This window comes from Dasypus novemcinctus, chromosome 13 (assembly GCF_030445035.2).
Source record: "Dasypus novemcinctus isolate mDasNov1 chromosome 13, mDasNov1.1.hap2, whole genome shotgun sequence".
Taxonomy (NCBI): Eukaryota; Metazoa; Chordata; class Mammalia; order Cingulata; family Dasypodidae; genus Dasypus; species Dasypus novemcinctus.
In genome coordinates this window covers 102,145,421-102,160,879 of record NC_080685.1, presented here as the reverse complement: position 1 = coordinate 102,160,879, position 15,459 = coordinate 102,145,421, and the positions used below count along the sequence as shown (strand labels likewise).

Below are 15,459 nucleotides of genomic sequence, written 5' to 3'. Positions count from 1 at the left end.
AGGTCTTGTATAGGCATATCCACCCAGACTTTACATTTGTTCTGAACAAGGTGAATTCTATTTAGTTTCTCTCTTTTCCTGGCTGATGTTAACCTTCTCCCTGTAGTCAGCAAGGAACTGAATGCTGGCAACAATCTCGGAGCTTGGAAGGAATCCTTCCTCAGTAGAACCTTGAGATGAGATTGCAAAAGCCTTTTGAGACCCCGAAGAAGAGAACCCAGCTAAGCCATGTCTGGACTCCTGACTCACAGGAACGAGGAGATGATAAATGTGTGTTGTTTTGAGCCTCTAGGTGTGTGCTGACATTATTACACAGCAATAGGCAACTAATACAGAAACACATGACTATATGGCTATAGCAGATAAAGCACATAGAACTCACCGTGAAACCCATTATAATGCTCCTCTACATTCTGCAGGCCCAGAATGGTTGCTCCCCTTTAATGGAGGGTTGGTCTCAAGCTTATGTCCAGTGACTAAAAAGAAAATTATAAATATTTCACTAAATTAAAAATTGGTGATAGACTCTCCTCTGGACTTAATGATGGTTGTGGAGTTGTCTATTTGATCACAGTGACACTAAAGGTTCAGCATGTTCAGCAAGTTTCACAAAGCTCTCCAAGAACTCTAAAATGAAGCCACGTTTTCTATTGATAAAATAGTCATGCTCATGCCTAGTGTTCTTAATTTGGAACCTGGAGACTGCTTTCTATGGGAGCACATTCGCCCAAATAACTCTTAGCTGATTGAGATACTAGTAATAGTTTGTTCATTTAGAAAAATAACACTTTCTCCAAAGGGGAAAAATAAGTCAAAGTAGGTAAAAAAATCTGACTTCTCAAAGTACAACATAGTTGGTGAAAACAAATGAAACTTTTCTAGGTTACCACAGTCACAAAAAATCTCGTATTCATTATATAAACATACATACACATATACATATATCTAATTCTTTTCTGATGTTAATAACATGAGGTCCAATTAGGAAAATCTGATGATGGTACATAGAACAAAGTTAATAGAAAATAAACCGCGTTCCAGATGACTTTAAAAAATAATACATGAAATATTTAGAAGGGTATTTGCACAAAATTTAGGTTTCCCTTGACCACATATTAAAAAAGAAAATGGAACAAAATGAAAAGATCCTCAGAATCTATAAAAATGCTGTTTCTCTTATATGTCCACAGACTCAGGACAAATGTCTCTGAAATATCCTTTGGTTAGTTGATGAAATATTCTGTGTGTTTATTCCCTGAATTACAATTGTCATAGAAGCAGAATAACCTGTTTAAAGAGGAATCAAAGAAGTTCAGCATTTACTAGATGATAACTAATTAAAAATCACTATTAGAATAATTACAATAATGGTAAGAAATATGATGCATTAATAGAGCACTTTCATTCTCAGAGGCGGAGTGGTTCAGAGGTTACTTATTTCTGTCTCTAAAAATGATCTGTGGAGAAGATAGCTATTAGGTATATCACTGTAAGTATTTTCTACTTTGGCAAACATTTAAGGCCAGGATTAGATATCTTTAACTATATATTTACTACAACATAAACAGATACCCAGCACCTTTCATATACTTTACTAAAAGGAGCTCTATTAGAATGATGGCATTTGGAGAACACACTTGTTTTTTGGGTAAAATAATTTGAAAGAATATCCTTAGAAAGAATAAACAACATGTAACTTAAATATTTATGCATGCTATTCAGAGTGACCTAGAATTCTCAGCTCACTTTAAAGGGCTTGTTTGCCATGTTGTCCCTGATCTGCAGTATACTGTTAGAAATGTTTTGATTTGGGTATTGGCAGAATTCTGTGATGGCAAGGTATTGCTGAACAATACTGAAATTGAGACCTCAATGCAGGAAGAATATAGCACTTTTCTTTCACAGAAAGAAGTGGGGAAATTAGTTAACACCTTTTCTACCTTACGGTGTAATTGGATTCAGGAAAAGGCTAACTTAAAGCAGGACCAGGTCTGACATATAAAATCCTCACAAGGTAACAAGAATCAGTTTGGTTTGTTCGCTGTCATTTCTCATTATAATCTTTGTCATGAGAATGGATTCATGTTGTGCCATTTTCTGTTCTTGTTACAATCTTTGTCACATGAATAAGATATCAGGATGTTAATGCCTGGCATACAGTATTCTGTGTGTGATGACACGGTACAGGACGACGCTGACCTTTGCAATATTATGTATTCTGATTGGTTGTTCATTTCACCTCTTTCCCACAAGTTAATAAGGCTGTAAAAAGGAGAGAACTGAAATGGCCAGCCAGTCAAATTATAGAATATTGAAAAGGTCAGAGCGGTACAGCACAGAGGAAAAAATTATGGAATATATGGTGCATTAAAATTCTTGTGACAATGATTATAACAAGAATGGGAAAGGATACCCATTTATGTTAATTCAATCTAGAGAACCCCAAAGGATGATATTCCCGGGACAGCAATCATTTATGCATCCCTGAATCACATACTTGAAAACACCTATTTATCCTTGCTTTTGCTTAAAAAATAATTGCTTAGAAAATATCCACTATTCAATGATAAAGAACATTGAAAATCGGATTCTCACCTTAGAAAATGGCCATTAATGTTAACATTTTAGTAGGACTTTGTATTTGAAACTGAAGGAAAGGTTCTTTATTAGTGAAATCTGTTGTGCATAGGAGATTTATTTTGGTTGTTTCTTCATTTAATTTTTTTTCCAAAATATAAAGGTAAAGCAGAACTGAATGAAGACCCCCTTTAGAAGGTAGAAGATCCTCAAACAGCATTTAGGAGTTTATTTTAAAATTTATGTATTATATACAAAACTTGTTCTTGCTCATATTGTTGGTCAATATGCAAAGAATCTTTCCTTTCCCTGAATCCTCAGTGAAGAGAGTGAAAGAGATAGAGAGAGAGAGAGAGAAAGAGAGAGAGAATACGTCAATCAGAAGATTAATTTTTGTTCTCAGATCTGCAATATTGATTACTCATTTTTAAAATTGTTTTTACATATATTTCATTTTTTCTTATAGAACACCGGTATTAAATTTTGTGTTCTCTCAATTAGATCTGGTTTGTACTTTTTGTAGGTACTCTGTACTTTCTGTAGGTGCAGTAGTTTACTAATGCTATAGTTTCTGTAGGTGCTCTGTACTTTCTGTAGGTGTAGTAATTTACTAATGCAGTAGTTTACTAATGGAAGGGCATCATTAATAAGGTTGACAAACATGATCTAATTATTTGTAGTAGCAGAGGAAATTTTTTTTTTTAATTCCCCACCCCCCCTTTCCCAGATGGTTCTCTCATCTGTCTGCTCATTGTTTGCTTGTCTTCTCCAGGAGGCACAGGAAGCAAACCCCATACCTCCCACTTGGGAGGTGAGTGCCCGATGGTCTGAGGCATATCCACTCCCCACAGGCTGTGGCATTTGCTGGCTTGTGGCATCTGCTTGTTTTTAGGCATCGAGCTCATTGCAGTGGTTGCAGCATCTGCTTGTCTTCTTTTTTTTAGGAGGCACTGGGACCTCCCATGTGGTAGGCAAGCACCCAACTGGTTGAGCCACATCCACTTCCAAGAGGAAATAAATTTTGATTATTACTTTAAGACCAGCCTCATTATAGACTAAATAATCCTAAACTTAGTAGATCTCAAACTTCAGCATGTTTAAGAAATATCACCCAGTGATTCCTGAGCTCTATCCCCGGATATTCTCATTCAGTAGGTCTGGGGTGGAATTCAGATATGTAAATGTTTCTGAAGTACCCTGATGATTTAGATAGAGGTGAACCCTAAAATACTGACAAAGAACCTCATTTTACAGAGCATCCAGTGCAAGCCCCATTAAAGCCCAAAGACTCAGACCACAATCAAAAGGGATAGATGAGGGAACTCAACTTAAAACTCCCAGGCGCTGTGGAGCAAGGGGTTTTGGCTCCAGAGCACAACCACTCAAAGAAGGCTGCCCCATCCACTTATACTCACAAGTAGGGTCAGAGCTGAGGCCGACCAGACAGGAATGGTCATCTGTGATAGGAAATGCTTATCATTCCAGCTTGATTCTTGAGGCTGAACCAACTGGGCTGCATTTTCCAACCCACTGAAAACAACGTTCATGCAGTGAAAAGTGGTAAAGCACAACCCTCTCAAGAGGGGCAATCCAAGGATTTGCATTTTAAGAATCTTTCCTCAATGTCTAGGAACCCAAATTGAAAGAAAGGGAGGGCTGGGGAAAACTGGGGAGAGTCTGGGGAGGGCACAAATCTGTGGATCTTCCTTTGGCTTGGACTCTGGGATTGAGCTTAATTGAGGTTTCAGGTCCAGTCAGTTGCTGGAGGCCTGTGAAGTGAACTCTGTGCTGGTGGGGATGAGAGAACATTAGACTCACTTGGCTGCATGGCTCCTGGAGATGTACAAGTTCTTTTTTTTGAGCTGAACAAAATGGTTATGTAATTGCATACTTCTCATAATTATTGAGTAATTACATACTTCTTATAATTACTGAGTAATCATTGTTCTATAACTAGAACTTAATGTTACAACTAATTGTATAATTACCATGTATTAATGTTGTTATCTAGGAAACTTGGAATAAAGTGGTACTTAATATATTTCCCCCTGCCATGGCATTTTCAAAGCTAGTAATAGTGTTTGTTTCACAGCTAAAATTTGCTTCAAAATAACAAACAAACAAACAAATCACTAGGAAAACAAGTCCTAAATATTATAATCATGGGTGTTTACTTATTGATCCTACATTTGCACCTGGCTTAAATTTGTAAAATTGTATTTTCTTGGCTTAATTTTTAGAATTTGCATTGTGGGTTGTTTTTTTTTCTTCTTCTTCAATTCTCAGTCTTTTGTAGGATGTGCACAATTAGATTATCTCAGAGGCAATTGAGCATCTGTCTGGGTCTCTGTAGGATCAGCTGACCTTTTTGAAATTGTACAGCTGGGCATGCGACAATAGCAGCAGTTGTTTCAGCAGTAGCTGGAAATGCTTCCAAGGAACGAGTCATCATGAGAACTTGAGGTTTTCAGATGCTGATAATATAATCCTTCCTAGACAATATTTACAAGGGGCTTATACATCATTTTAACAAGACTTCTTGAATTCAGTAATTAGGTCTTATTGTTTTAGACATTTCCTCTTCAGTACTAGCAAAGTACACGCAGTTGGAACTCAATAATCTCTGATGGAATCAAGTTGACCTAGTTGTAAAGAACCTATGAAAGTAATAAGGCATAATTTGGAAATATATGTTCAATACATTATGAAGTTATCAAAGTTTGTTTTACAGGTTTCAGAACTTCTTGCTAATGTGTATCATACATAAAATTCTGTATGCATATTCAGCTTCCATTTTAGAACTTTGAAATCATTCTGTAGGCTGAAAGTATGTTTTTTTCTAGTTTTACTGAAAAATGAATAGACATTGTAATTCCAATTTTTTAGCTATTAAATCCTATTCATTCCCATAAGTAGCTCTACGGAAAACTATTCCTTTGAGTGTGAAGTTTCTTACTGCCAGTTTCAAGTCTAGAGCAATAAATTTTCATATGTCAATAGGGACATTTTCTGGTCACAAGAAATACTTACGCCTGTGTATTTTAGCAATAACATTTTAAGCTAATCCTCCATTCCAAAACTATTCTATACAAGTATCTTTTGTCAAATTTTGTGTATTTTTAAAGTGTTTGTCTGCCTTACCCACATTTCATTAAAGTGGTCATGTCATAACTAGATATCAGACCCTCTTTTGCATCATACGATTTTTATGAATTTCAGAGCTTGAAGTAAAACTGAAGAGACTATGGGATGGTGATAAAGGATGAGATTAGTGTTGTTTTGTTGACTGAACTGTTAGACTTTTGATAAGTAATAACAGTATTGGAAAAGAGAGAATGTAAGAGGTAGGTAATTGCTACTGAGAAAGTAAGTTAGAGTGCATAATTCTTAGTCAACTTGCAAGTTCTAAATGTCTAGTATTTAGGTGTGTGGATTACAATAAAAATAGTAACAATATTCCCAACTGCTGTTTACGAGTACCTATTATGTGCTCATATTATAAATAAATTACCTCACTTAGCATTTACAATAACATTGCAATGTAAATGTAATCATTCCCAGTTCACAGATGAAAAAATTGAGGTTCAGAAATATTAAATAACTTAGAAAAGAACATACTATTCAAAAATGTCAAGAAGAGGTTCAAATGCATTGACAGTCTAATACTCCAGCCCATGTTCTTTCCTTTACACTATACTTTGCTACTGAACTATATTAAAGTATAATATTTTTGTAAATATTGTCACTATTAAATATTGTATACCATACAATGCAAGATCAATTTTAACATGTGGCCAATTACTTTAAAAAATATGTACTCATTAAGATGGTTTCAGTATCTAGAGATCTTTCAAATATGGTGTTTCTTCCCCTTAAAGTCCAGTATCATGTGTTTTTTTAAATTTGTTTGCCCATCTTTTCAGAATTTGTGTGGGAACGATTAAATATACCTGTAATTAACTTGTTTTGACAAAGGAAGATGGCTAATTGAAGGAAATATCGATATTCTTATTGGTTCTTTTCTTTGCATTTTAAAAGTAAATATAACACATTTATAAAATTTTACTAAAATTAAGCATGACTTTTAAAAAATTACCTCACGTAACCTTTCAGGAAAGCAGCTAACATATAAAGTGAAATAAAATGTTATAACACAATTTTCAGTCATAGCTTTGTCTTATTTCAACCCTAATTGCTAACTGTTCTTAACCTTAGCTGTAATGCTGATGTACAGGAGATGGAGGTGAAACACTGGGATCAGCAGCAGTATTTTCACGTATCCTAGTCATTCTGAGCTTTGCGAATAGGCTTGCTGAAGCGCTGGAGGGACGGTGTGGAATTGGGGGAGGATACATTGAAAGTATTGTTTCACGTGATGAAGCAGCTCCTGAGTTTTCCCACAGAGCTTAAAAAATAGATCTCCTAATCGAAGCAGGCAGATATTACCACTGATTTCCAGTCTGCTTTTCAGAATATTCTGACCAATCTGATTTTAATAGTATAATTGTAAAAATGCGCTATTGTCACCAATGCAAGGTGTTGGTGGTAGGATGGTGTATGGGAATCCTATGTTTTGTGCATGATGGTTCTGTAAACCTGCAACTTCTCTAATAAAGGAAAAAAGGGGGGGGGGGGCGGAGTTGACAGAAAATCATCAACTTACTTCTCCATTAAAATAAGCAGAAAAAGCCCCAATTGATGATATATGAAATATCTGACAAATATATTCAAGTATGCTATTAACATCCAGAACAATTCTAATGGGGGAGGGTATTTTTTCCAGTGTGCACATCAAAGAAAATCCAAGGATAAAGAACCCACAAGAAATTATAAAAACAATGCTTTAAGTGATCAATATGCCTGTGCAGTATTTTTATTTATGACGCATGATCCTGCTGATATGGTTTCATATTATCTCAGAATATCAGCCCAATTATTTTGACCACCATGATAAATGACTTGGAGAACATAAGGTGAACATAGTTAACATTTTGCTAACAAAACAGAAAAATAAATAACATATGCATATTGGTGAGGACACGTATACTACCTCTTAGGACAGTGATATTATAGTTATGTTTAGTAAAGTATATTTAGAAAACCCCACAAAATATTTGAATCATAGCAAGCAAGAATCCTTAATAGTCATTTTAATAATCTTTTCTTTTATCAGCAGGTAATAACTACAGTCTTCTGAATGGCACTCAAATTGTACATAACAGTGAAGAGAACAACCTTTGGGTGCTCATCAATGGGTTGGTTCCTTTTACTAACTATACAGTACAAGTGAATGTTTCAAATAGCCAAGGCAGCTTGATGAGTGATCCTACAGTGATTTCAATGCCTCCAGGGGGTAAGTCTATGTAAAACGTTGTCTATCTAATTTTCCATAAATACCCTAGAACTAAGTTTCTATTGAATACCTTGTTTAACGTTAGCATTCATTTGTTTTAGACCTTAGAGCTCAGTTGTATTTCTGATCATTTGGGCTGTAATTATTTTGTTTTGCTTTATTGAGACTCTTTTATCTTTCTATCCATTCATTGTTTTTTTTGAGACTGCTTTTATATCACTCTGTGCATATGTATGTGTGTGTATGAACGTATACATATATATCTTACTGTCTCCATGTTAAGAAGATTGATAGAAGCTTTTTGTTTAATTGAGACTTCACTTCGCTTGAAAATTTATATTTCCCATTTGAGCTTTAATTTTCTACTGCAATGTTTTTCATTCTTGGTTTTTTGAAGAACCATTTTGGATATACATCTATACCCTTCGACTAGGTAAAAATGGGCAGTGGGAAGATAATAGACAATATAGGAAAACTATTCTCAGCACTGATGAAAATGCTTTAAATGACATGCCCTACAGATTATAGTCCACCAGTGTCTCTACATATGTGACATATGATACACTCTGGATATTCTTTTCAATATTTTATGAAAAAAATTGATATAACTTATTCAAAATTACCATTATTTTGATCTGCAATCAACTATACCCTTGGTTTAATTATTCATGGGAAATAATTAAGAAGAAAACTCCTTCTCTGGTTGGTTTCTAATGCCCTTGAACAGAAAGCATGCCTCCAAATAATAAGAGCTTGATTCTCCATTAAGCATTTGAGAATATCTTTTCTGAGAATACTGAAGGAAAAAGACCTCAGTATACCCAGCATACTCCCTGAAGTCCAGATTTGGTAACCACGGAGTTCTAGCAAGGGAAAGCACGGCTCTCTATGGGGCTGTAAAAACTCCCCTCCAGTCACAAAGGTATAGGGGCAGCAAGTGCCTCATCATTAGAGGAAAATAACAGTTAATCCTACCGTTTGTATGGAACCGACCTCTGTCCAAGAAAAGATTCAATACCTGTAGTATCACAGAAATCATTCACTATCATCTACATTTTATGACATTATAAGAATTAATGAATTGATGCTTACTAAAATACTTGAAACCCTAAATGGCAGAAGTCACGTGTTTAAGAAAATAATGCTTGAAAGAGACTTTTGGGGCTGATCAATTCAGGTGTAGTATCATGTTTCATGAACAAGTAATAAGAAAGGGAATTGAATTTAGACTGGTGTTTAAGAATTGAGACCCACACAAATCTTTGAGTATTCATATCTTCATGTTTCACTGTAACACAAATGCTGGAAGGGATAGAAATTTTCATGTCTCTGAACCTTAGTATATACTGCCTTTTACTCATATTTAGACATTAAAGAATAGGAATTTAATGGAGATTTTAAGTTACAAAGCAATACTTAACAGGGGGTATGGACTATTCAATGATTTGTACATTCATTTTATGGCCTTTACCCTGATTTAGTTTATAATTTACATAGCATCCATAAAAAGAGAGCTAATTTAATTCTAAACATTTGTATATGTGTGTATACTCATATACACATATATGGAATTATATATGTATTGATTATAGTGATTAAGTTAAAAATATATTTTGCTAATTCAGGATACACCAGATAAATATATCTGTGGAAAGGTTGATATTATGTGAATAGAAAGAAACACATGCTGTTTTGCAGTGGTATAGCAGAACCGAAGTAAATGCCTAAATGAGGCTTATCTTTACCTGAACTATGTAGATGCTTATCTGTATCAGACTCTTCAGATTCAATGCAATCACTCATTTTATATATTCAGAAATTCAGAATTTGGGAGATGGCACTTTACCACAAGAGGAAGCAAATGTCTTTAAAGACAGACAGTGATTTGCTCAAGTTTATTACAGCCATTAGAACATACTTTCTTTCATCATTAGATTGTTGTTGATTACAATTAGGAAACTTATAGCTTTAAAATTATCTTTTTTATGACCTTGTGGCAGTTTAAAGGTGATACCTCATTGATTAAATAGGTTTTAGTTCATGCTTCCTTTTACTTAATGATCTGAAAACATATTATCCTGATTTACACATAAAATCATGCTGAAAAGCATGTGGCATTCACTAGAATATGTGTGTTTAAGTAGAATTAAATTAGTACTGAGAGTTATTAAAGAAATCTTCCATGCCTTTGTCCAGTGAACTGTGTTTCATACTGAAATGAATAATAAATGAACCAATATACAGACGCGAACCAACTTATGGGCAGACAAGGTTCTATATGCTATTTACTTTTCCATTATATTTGGATTGTTACCATAATTGCCATTTCCTTGATTTCAATATTAGATCTCTTTTATGGTGATGTTGAATTCCTAGCCGTGTCTTTCAATGCTGGATTATGCAAGACTTGTAAAGGTAATACCCTTAGCTGTGTTTTGTTCTCAGTATCTTTAAAGAACCTATTACCAGAAGGTTCGAGTGAAACATAGATACTAATTTCTTTATCATATATTTGCTATCAAATTTGGTCTGGAAAACCCCCTTCACCCGCTTTGATCTGGCCAAGTCCTACTCATTTTTAGAGTTCAACTTAAAAATCACTCCATCAGAAAGTCATGTCTTAACCGACTGAGGCTGAAATAGGGCCCCCTTGTATCCCAGGGCACAATCATATTACATTAAAATTGCCTGTCTAACTTGACAGTCACTATCACGCTCAACAGATCCTACCCAGCAGGGACTGCTTCTTATTTACGTTTTTAACTTTGGCACCTAGAACAAACCTGACCCATGGTAGGTGCATAGTAAATAGTTGCTGAATGAATGAATAAATAAACCAGCAAGATAGTTTAATTACCAGTTTTAAATTGGCATCTCATCATTGCTCAGGCCTGCCTATGCCAGGGACTCTACCTGTTCACTCTTGCATTGTAGCCGGCTGTGGGAAATGTGACTGTCTCCATTTACATTACGTTCACAGTTGCCATGCAGATGTAATTGGGGGCCCAGACTGCAGGGAGCATGAGGAGTATTGGAGGTCAGGAATATTCTCAGTTTGTACCACCTCATCACTCTGATTCCTCCCCTAAGATGGTTACTTTTCTTAGGCAAGCATAGGATGAATAGACCTCGGTTTACATAGGAAATTGGAAAGGAAGGGTAAGGGGACAAGGTAAAGAATTTTGCTCTGCTACATCACCTCTTAGTTGATGAGTAAGAAACATCTTCTTTAACTAGTAGCTATCCCTATTTTTCTGATGACAAAGAAAATCATGACTAAAAATATGGTAAACCAAAGTAATTTTGAAGATGGGAAATAAGGTGGGCAAGATCGTGCTACCAAGAGCTTAGTTACCTAGATGGATAGTGGCACATACTTTTCATTTCAGAATTTCGTTTTAAATATTGTTTGTTCAACTTGAGGAGTTTTGTTATTGCTTCGTGTTGTTTTTTTTTGAATCAAGTAGCACATTCTTTTCTACCTGTGATTTTGGGTTTTGTAATTCCACAATTGCTGTATTTTTAGGTTGTTTGTAATAACATATTGCTCATATTTAGCACTATGGTAGTTCTAGGCATGAATAATATATTTAATCCAAGCTTGTGAATAGCATTATAGTGCAAGTTCAAGAGTTCTAGGAAAAGAATTTAAAAAAATAAAATAAAAACGCAATCCAAATGTTAATCCATAAATATGAAACTTTGTTTTGAACTTTACCCCTTCAAGGTCTGGAGTTACTAATGGGGTTAGGATTGCAACTCTTAATGGGGCTCGGTGCATTAGTGTTTTGTATGCACGGAATTCAACATTCAGTTTAATAAGTGGTTGACATTGGTGATGTCCCTTAATTTGCTTAAATCTAATTGGCTCTTTTATCAGTCAAACCTGTATGGATTGGCAATTGATCAGAAAGGGTCAGCCATGACTCTGCATGTAGTTAAATGATGGAGCCACCAGCTAAACTCTCAGGTGCATGATAATAAGCAAAGGAAGAACAACAAATGAGCTTAGAGGAGGAAGGCAAAGAAGCTTAGAAGTTTTGCAGGATCTTCAAGTTCAGAACAAAGGCATTATAGAGTATATAAATTTTAAATACACTGCATTTTGCCTCCAGACTTAAAGCTTTTTTCCAGAAGAACTGAAATCTTGTCTGAAACTGTCTTTGTTACATCAAAGCACTACTCAGAAAGCTAAAAGAGACAGAAGAAGCATAAAAGGGCATAGTTTAAAATGATTAGTGACAAATTCCATACCGACAAACTAGAAACAGATTTTTTATGAAAGTTTTATATTTTTCCAAAAGAAATAATTTTATTCTATTTGTCTTTCTCTGAACTGTTTTATTGTAACTGTGAAAGGACACAGAGCCACCTTAGATTGTGAACTTAATCCAGTTCTTCTATGACAGTAAATTATTTGTCATTTATACATTCACATTGATGGGAATTATCATCATCTACAAACTTTCTAAAAAATGCTAAGCTTGAGGAAAGTGTTTCTTTTCCAGAGGTATGTTATTTACAAAATTAAAAACTGAGACAGGGAAAACGGAAGTAAGTGGTTTGTTTTCGTTCTTTCCCTTCTTCCCCTCTGCAACTAAAACAGATATGAAAGAAAATGATGAAATCAACTTGGAATTAAAACTTAGGCATGCTGTAAAAGTGCAGACTTTGGAATCATCCACACCTGGTTTTCATCTAGCTCATTCATTCATAGACTAAGACCAAATTCACAATTATCTCTGAGCCTCTTTTTGTTCATCCATAAAACAGGGTTTTTGATAATTGTCACCTGACAGAATTGTTTGAAGGATTAAACAACAAGCTATATGCAATGTGCTTAGCACAGTGCCTGTCCTGAAAAACATTTGGTGCTTACTACCCTCATTGTTCTATTTTCCTGCTGAGACCCTTTTTTGATCACTGCAAGCTGAAAAATGCCCTCATGGGGAGAGCAAGTGAAAATCAGAGCCTTTCTTATAGATATACTCTGCTATACCCTTATCCCTTCCTACACTTACTTACCCTTATGTTGTTGACATAAATATGGCCAGGTCAGTAACCCTGCCACGTGGTAGATGTGATGGCTATTGAATGATGAAGTAGGCAGGAAGTATGGGAAGTGATTTTCTCTTTGAAATAGCTATGGCATTCCCCTCATGACCTCTGTGTAATAATTTGCAAATGATTTTTACATCAGCCTCTCATTGGTTATCTTGGGATTTCAATGGGCGGAAAAGCAGCACAGATTTTTCTTAATAGATCTCCCTTCCGTATTCATATTGAACCACTTACTGAATACAGTTTTTATGGTCATTTCTGTTGATTTCCAACATCTGTGTATTTTTGTTCATAAGTAAATGCTTTCATAGTATTACTCATACTAGCCAAATAAGAGATAATCGAGGTTTTATGCTAAGTATTTTTTGCCTTCTCTTAATTCCCCTCAAATATGTATTTTATAAAGTTAAACCTTTGAATTGAAACTTTATTTCACTTTTTGCTGATAGGAAATCTTAATAGTTGTACAGAGAACATGCTTTTGGATAACCAAATGAAATGTTTGCTTTTTAAAATATAACATCCTTATTTTTTGCCCAATAATTGCCCTAAAAGAATTTTACATTAATCCTTCAATTTTCATAGATTGAACTTCTGAATTAATTTACATTTAGGTTTTAGGAAACTGGGACGCTCTTTCAGCTGTTTTGCTAAGTAACAAACCAACAACTACTCCATATTACTTACCCCAACGCTTCGAGTTGTCAGGGTGCTGCTTCTGCTGATCCCGCGTGTGATTACTACCACTGCTGTGCATGGCCTGCCAAACAGAGGGGATCCTAGTGATCTTGGCTGCCTAAGGAGCCTAAACTGGGCTTCTGCAGAGCATGGGAACTCTGGTTTCCAAGAGTCAAATCCCAACATACAAGCACGTATCAAACCTTTGCTTGCCTCAAGCTGACAAAAGTATTGATTTCTTGGCCAAGTCATTGAACATGGATACTGAAAGGAATGATTTGCTGGGTCCCATCAATGTAAATGCCTAGTTATACACACACACACACACACACACACACAATTATTCTATCAAATTAGTCCTATTATTTTTCCAATGGCATATACACACAATAGCGCAGAATATTTACTAAAATTTTCCTGAAAGACAGTATATGAAAATATTTCCTAGCATGAAAGCATCCTGCTTAAAATGCTCTTAGCTCAATATTGTAGAAAAATCTGGAGCTGTTCTTATATATGGATGATTTTTAAAGTAATTTTAGTTGTTGCTCAATATTGAAATTCTGCATATGGCAGTAAGCTGAGTGGATAGGGACTGTGCTTGATTTGTCTATTTCTGTGTGCCCAGTGTCTAGCCCAAAGCATTTGCTGAATGAATGAATGCATATATGACTTACATGAACATTTTTTGGTAATGATAGCTTAGAAAATAAAACTCAAAAAATCATAGCTTTGCTGCTGTTAACTTTTACTTGAATAAACATTTTTTAAATAATTGAGATTGAATTCTTCTTAAAATCAATTTATCATAGTCCTGCCAAGATTGCCATAGCAGTGTAGAAGTAAATAATATAGGCCCACTTAAAGCATGTATGTGTGTGTGTTTAGTTCTCTGTTTTAATTCACCTTTTAAGTTAACTGATCCTATCATGTTTAGTGATTAATCAGTTAATTGAAAAAGTTGGTTAATACAGAAAATTTCTAAAAAATCCATATTTACATTAAACACTTAATTTTAACTTAGAACACATAATTATATATTGACCCAACAATCCTTTTATATAGAGCCAAGGTGTTTTGAGTATGTTTGCTATTTATAGATCTAGCATCTTTCTTATAAAAACTATACCCATAATAATTATATTTTTATAATGTATATGTAATATATAATTATACCTTCCAGTTAAACTTCTGAAAAAAAAAGAGCAAAAAACTAAGTATAATGAGCAAACCCTTTCTAGTTTTTAATAAGGATAGACCCTTTCTAATTTTTAAAATATAATTTTCTTAGTCTTTTAGTCACTTTTCCTACACCTAAGTTACCAGCAATGCTTTTATTGTCATCTTTTCAAGTTGACAAAGCGAATTCAATTTTGATAGACACAACTTTCTATCAATTTAAATGATATTTAATTAAATTTCATAATTACAACAAGAAGCACAACTGTCATAACAGCTTTGGAATAATACAGCTGATTCCTAATAAGTACAATTCAACTGATGGCTGCAGAAACGTGTCATTGAAGTGAAGAGTAGGTGGTTATCTGGCACTATACATTACAGAAAAATGGAATTTTCTTCTTTATTAATCTGGGGAATCAGTTAAGAATAAGTAGGTAAAGCGAGTATCTACGATGTATGAGAAGGAAATTCCTTGAAGGTGGCTAAATGATCCACCCTCAGGAAAGCCTAACCCAGGGACAGTGGTTATCAGATTCTTCTGTTGGGTATTATAACAACTCTGTCTTAAAAGAAAAGAAAAAAAGAAAAAAGAAACAACTCTTATAATG

The 15,459-nt window shown here is 34.8% G+C and overlaps 1 protein-coding gene across 1 annotated transcript in view; it reads left to right on the top strand.

Moving 5' to 3' along the window:
- USH2A (usherin) overlaps positions 1-15,459 on the top strand; it is an 838,570-nt gene that overhangs the window by 538,741 nt on the left and 284,370 nt on the right. The window contains exon 37 of the mRNA XM_058275221.2: positions 7,751-7,930. Within this exon, the coding sequence (XP_058131204.1) occupies positions 7,751-7,930 (180 nt within the window). The remainder of the gene's footprint in view (positions 1-7,750; positions 7,931-15,459) is intronic.